The 6,484-nt window shown below is 41.5% G+C and overlaps 1 protein-coding gene across 1 annotated transcript; it reads right to left on the minus strand.

Moving 5' to 3' along the window:
* Positions 1-2,611: 2,611 nt before the first annotated feature.
* Positions 2,612-6,274, minus strand: LOC311119736 (uncharacterized protein; the record flags this gene model as incomplete). Its single annotated transcript, XM_084194398.1, has 4 exons — positions 2,612-2,790; positions 5,049-5,158; positions 5,360-5,496; positions 5,662-6,274. Coding segments are annotated over 4 exons (993 nt in total), but the record flags the coding sequence as incomplete, so codon positions are not given.
* Between the last annotated feature and the right edge of the window lie 210 nt (positions 6,275-6,484).

A 6,484-nucleotide genomic window follows, 5' to 3' on the forward strand; every position in this document is an offset into this window, starting at 1 on the left:
CTCCAATATAGTATCCTTCCGCTTGGCAGGATACATTCCGAGGAAGGATTTCAGATTAGTCCCATGTTCCCGGGTAATGATGAGCAATGTTCCCTCCCAAAAAAAATAATGTCACTGAGCAAATTTCAGGTCTGCTGACCGCAAACTTCAACGTTGTGAACATTCTGTGCAACTTCGGGCGCTCATTTCATGTAAGAATGCACTCATATGTACATTTTGTTATTGTATCAGGTATTTTGTATTTTTTTTTTAAATAAAGAAAACAAAATTTCAGTCACCTCTGAATTACTGTGTTGTCTTGTTCTCTTGCATAATTCAACAAGTGTGTCAGTGAGGGGGTTGGTTTATCTGGCCCGGGTTACCACGTTGGGAGGAGTTTGAACCCGGGTGAAAAGTGATTGCATTCCTTTTGGAGCCGGGCTGCCTCCCAGGCATGAATCAGGTGCTCCGCTCTGGCCGACGGCAAAGTCAGCTCAAAACAAAAGTGACGTAAATAAGCACATGGAGAAATTAGTAGCATTCGGCTTTAAATGCCTTCCAAAGTAAATCTAGTTTGAATATTCAAACATTTATTTAATGGAAAAAGAGATGTTGTATGTTTCTTGACGATGCATGATGCTGCTTTGTTGACAACATGACCGTGGGGCGCAGATTACTGTTTGATTTGAGAAGGGTACTCCTCCCTCCCCGCTTTAGCCCAATGACGTGACGGCCCATTGTCCAGTTCAACCCGGGCCAGCGTAATAGAACTCCCTCAATAGCAGGATACCCTCGGATTAAAAATCAACAAGCCTGGCTCTAGGTTATATCTCTAAACACACTTTACATTGTTTGTTTGGTTTGATGAGACATAATATCACTATAATCCGAGTGTTCATTGTCAGAAGTTGCTTTCATTTCAGCGCATCTAGTTTGTAAACATTTCAACCGTATTAAACGCTAACTTTTTTCAATTCCACAAGAAATGAACACAATTCAGGGCCTAACCTGTTTAGAATTTTTTTTTTAAATACACATATATACATATATATATATATATATATATATATATATATATATATATATATATATATATATATATATATATATATATATATAATAATCATTGATTTAATATTTTTGCCTGTTTTGCATGTTATTTTGGCATTAATTCATGTCACATATCAGTTTGCAAACAATGTAAATATATATATATACATTTGAGTTAATGAAGCCGCATACATTTTTACATTTTAGTCATTTAGCAGACGCTCTTATCCAGAGCGACTTACAGTTAGTGAGTCCATACATAATTTTTTTATTTTTCATATTGGCCCCCCATGGGAATCGAACCCACAACCCTGGCGTTGCAAACGCCATGCTCTACCAACTGAGCTACATCCCTGCCAGCCATTCTTTCCCTGGACGACACTGGGCCAATTGTGCTCCGCCCCATGGGTCTCCGGTCGCGGCCGACTACGACATGTTCTCTTTCTTGAGTAAGGCAGCTCCTAAATGCAGGTGTTTCAGCCTCGCTCAGTGCTTTCTGGGGTGGTGGGGCAGCCAGCGGAATATACAGAGCGTACGCTTTGGTAATGTTCTCTAGTTGCGCCGTGATTGGTTCAGTGTTCTGTCACTCACTATATCACCGCAGAATTTGCATTTATTTTTAATTTAACTAGGCAAGTCAGTTAAGAACAAATTATAGATACAAGGTATCGGTGCTCATCGTCATTGGACATAACCATTACACATCAAGTAGGAAATCAGAAATTCAACAATGAGTGGTTTGGAAGGAATCAATGGTTAACTACAAGCGTTGCAAATCAATCGCTATTTTGTTTCGTCCAAGTCTGGGTTTAAAGATTGAAAACATCTGTCTGAAATGGTCTCTAGCAGTACAGAGAATCCTATTTCTCACAGATCCATCTGTATTGATAGGAACAGTCATAGTCCCACCATGCTCCTGTGTCTGATGACCGGGAGTAGAAATACGCACAGTTCTCAGCTACACCACCATTAGGCTCTCCACTGTTCCAATACCTGTAGAAGAAACAACACATAGAATCAGGCGTTCCACTGTTCCAATACCTGTAGAAGAAACAACACATAGAATGAGGCTGTCCACTGTTCCAATACCTGTAGAAGAAACAACACATATAATCAGGCTGTCCACTTTTCCAATACCTGTAGAGGAAACAACACATAGAATCAGGCTGTCCACTGTTCCAATACCTGTAGAAGAAACAACACATAGAATCAGGCTGTCCACTGTTCCAATACCTGTAGAAGAAACAACACATAGAATCAGGCTGTCCACTGTTCCAATACCTGTAGAAGAAACAACACATAGAATCAGGCTCTCCACTGTTCCAATACCTGTAGAAGAAACAACACATAGAATCAGGCTGTCCACTGTTCCAATACCTGTAGAAGAAACAACACATACAATCAGGCTGTCCACTGTTCCAATACCTGTAGAAGAAACAACACATAGAATCAGGCTGTCCACTGTTCCAATACCTGTAGAGGAAACAACACATAGAATCAGGCTGTCCAATGTTCCAATACCTGTAGAAGAAACAACATATAGAATCAATCGCTATTTGTTTGGTCCAAGTCTGGGTTTAAGGATTTAAAACATATGTCTGAAATGGTCTCTAGCAGTACAGAGAATCCTATTTCTCACAGATCCATCTGTATTGATAGGAACAGTCATAGTCCCACCATTCTCCTGTGTCTGATGACCGGGAGTAGAAATACACACAGTTCTCAGCTACACCACCATTAGGCTCTCTACTGTTCCAATACCTGTAGAAGAAACAACACATAGAATCAGGCTGTCCACTGTTCCAATACCTGTAGAAGAAACAACACATAGAATCAGGCTGTCCACTGTTCCAATACATGTAGAAGAAACAACACATAGAATCAGGCTGTCCACTGTTCCAATACCTGTGGAGGAAACAACAAATAGAATCAGGCTGTCCACTGTTCCAATACCTGTAGAGGAAACAACACATAGAATCAGGCTGTCCACTGTTCCAATACCTGTAGTAGAAACAAAACATAGAATCAGGCTGTCCACTGTTCCAATACATGTAGAAGAAACAACACATAGAATCAGGCTGTCCACTGATCCGATACCTGTAGAAGAAACAACACATAGAATCAGGCTGTCCAATGTTCCTGTACCTGTAGGAGAACGAACACATCTAATCAGTCTGTCCACTTTTCCAATACCTGTAGAAGAAACAACACATAGAATCAGGCTGTCCACTGTTCCAATACCTGTAGAGGAAACAACACATAGAATCAGGCTGTCCACTGTTCCTGTACCTGTAGGAGAACCAACACATATAATCAGTCTGTCCACTTTTCCAATACCTGTAGAAGAAACAACACATAGAATCAATCGCTATTTGTTTGGTCCAAGTCTGGGTTTAAGGATTTAAAACATATGTCTGAAATGGTCTCTAGCAGTACAGAGAATCCTATTTCTCACAGATCCATCTGTATTGATAGGAACAGTCATAGTCCCACCATTCTCCTGTGTCTGATGACCAGGAGTAGAAATACGCACAGTTCTCAGCTACACCACCATTAGGCTCTCTACTGTTCCAATACCTGTAGAAGAAACAACACATAGAATCAGGCTGTCCACTGTTCCAATACCTGTAGAAGAAACAACACATTGAATCAGGCTGTCCACTGTTCCAATACCTGTAGAAGAAACAACACAGAGAATCAGGCTGTCCACTGTTCCAATACCTGTAGAGGAAACAACACATACAATCAGGCTGTCCACTGTTCCAATACCTGTAGAAGAAACAACACATAGAATCAGGCTGTCCACTGTTCCAATACCTGTAGAAGAAACAACACATAGAATCAGGCTGTCCACTGTTCCAATACCTGTAGAGGAAACAACACATAGAATCAGGCTGTCCACTGTTCCAATACCTGTAGAGGAAACAACACATAGAATCAGGCTGTCCACTGTTCCAATACCTGTAGTAGAAACAACACATAGAATCAGGCTGTCCACTGTTCCAATACATGTAGAAGAAACAACACATATAATCAGGCTGTCCACTGATCCGATACCTGTAGAAGAAACAACACATAGAATCAGGCTGTCCAATGTTCCTGTACCTGTAGGAGAACCAACAAATATAATCAGTCTGTCCACTTTTCCAATACCTGTAGAAGAAACAACACATAGAATCAGGCTGTCCACTGTTCCAATACCTGTAGAAGAAATAACACATAGAATCAGGCTGTCCACTGTTCCAATACCTGTAGAAGAAACATCACATAGAATCAGGCTGTCCACTGTTCCAATACCTGTAGAAGAAACAACACATAGAATCAGGCTGTCCACTGTTCCAATACCTGTAGAAGAAACAACACATAGAATCAGGCTGTCCACTGTTCCAATACCTGTAGAAGAAACAACACATAGAATCAGGCTGTCCACTGTTCCAATACCTGTAGAAGAAACAAAACATAGAATCAGGCTGTCCTCTGTTCCAATACCTGTAGAAGAAACAACACATATAATCAGGCTGTCCACTGTTCCAGTACCTGTAGAAGAAACAACACATATAATCAGGCTGTCCACTGTTCCAATAACTGTAGAAGAAACAACACATAGAATCAGGCTGTCCACTGTTCCAGTAACTGTAGAAGAAACAACACATAGAATCCGGCTGTCCACTGTTCCAATACCTGTAGAAGAAACAACACTTAGAATCAGGTTGTCCACTGTTCCAGTACCTGTAGAAGAAACAAGACATAGAATCAGGCTGTCCACTGTTCCAATAGCTGTAGAAGAAACAACACATAGAATCAGGCTGTCCACTTTTCCAATACCTGTAGAAGAAACAACACATAGAATCCGGCTGTCCACTGTTCCAATACCTGTAGAAGAAACAACACATAGAATCAGGCTGTCCACTGTTCCAATACCTGTAGAAGAAACAACACATAGAATCAGGATGTCCACTCTGAGTCTAGTACTCCAGACAGTGATTTCATGGTAACACAGAACTCATTAAATGTCTTACGTTGTGGTCAGTGGTGTGTCGTCCACCCATTTCCAGGTCCCCTCAGTAACAGAGTCAGTCAGACCAATCCAGACATATTTCTTTACTCCACATAACCAATTGACAAATGTCTGTAGTTGTGGGAGAGAGACAACATTGTTAATACATAGCCTCTCTCTCTCTCTCTCTCTCTCTCTCTCTCTCTCTCTCTCTCTCTCTCTCTCTCTCTCTCTCTCTCTCTCTCTCTCTCTCTCTCTCTCTCTCTCTCTCTCTCTCTCTCTCTCTCTCTCTCTCTCTCTCTCTCTCTCTTTTTCTCTCTCTCTCTCACACACCTGTTTGTCTTGGCTGTTGATGATCACCAGGTCTGCTCCTCTATCTCTGCAGTCCTGTCTGCTCCTCTCCCAGGTGTTCTTCTTAGTAGAGATGTAGTAACAACGGCTACCAAGCTTCTTCCATCCTTGCGGACACTCTTTAAGTTGAAAATGTCTCGCTTTAGTCACTTTAATATCACATTGAATTAAGTCTCAATCAAACACTTGAGGAAGACAGGGCACTAACTAATGGTCGGTTTGGAAGTCATAGATTTTTCCTTTAATGTAAGTTGAATTGCCTGTCATTAGACAATTTCCCTCACCTTTCTCAACCAAAGATTGTTTCAGAAGTTCTGTCTCTTTCTGTAGCTGGTCTCTCTCTTTGGTCAGGGTGTTGTATCTGGTCTGTATCTGGTCTCTCTCTTTGGTCAGGGTGTTGTATCTGGTCTGTAGCTGGTTTCTCTCTTTGGTCAGGGTCTTGTATCTGGTCTGTAACTGGTCTCTCTCTTTGGTCAGGGTGTTGTTGCTGGTCTGTAGCTGGTCTCTCTCTTTGGTCAGGGTGTTGTATTTGGTCTTTAGCTGGTTTCTCTCTTTGGTCAGGGTGTTGTAGCTGGTCTGTAACTGGTCTCTATCTTTGGTCAGGGTGTTGGATCTGGTCTGTAACTGGTCTCTCTCTTTGGTCAGGGTGTTGTAGCTGGTCTGTAACTGGTCTCTATCTTTGGTCAGGGTGTTGTAGCTGGTCTGTAGCTGGTCTCTCTCTGTAGTCAGGGTGTTGTTGCTAGTCTGTAACTGGTCTCTCTCTTCAGTCAGGGTGTTGTTGCTGGTCTGTAACTGGTCTCTCTCTTCAGTCAGGTTGTTGCCGCTGGTCTGTAACTGGTCTCTCTCTTTGGTCAGGGTGTTGGATCTGGTTAATTGGTTTCGCTCTGTGAAATAATACCATCAACGACCAAGGTAACAGTGGAAAAGTTAATCTATCATTACCAGGGTTGGGTTCAATTGCATTTCAATTCCAGTCTATTCAGGAAGTACACTGGAATTCCAAGTCCAATTCTCTTCAATATTTTTCAATGAGGACAATGTGGAATTGGAATTGGAATTTGGTGTACTTTCTGAATTGAATTGAATGGAGTTGAAATGGAATTGATC

This window comes from Coregonus lavaretus, assembly GCF_964263955.1.
Source record: "Coregonus lavaretus genome assembly, contig: HAP1_SCAFFOLD_336, whole genome shotgun sequence".
NCBI classification, from domain to species: domain Eukaryota; kingdom Metazoa; phylum Chordata; class Actinopteri; order Salmoniformes; family Salmonidae; genus Coregonus; species Coregonus lavaretus.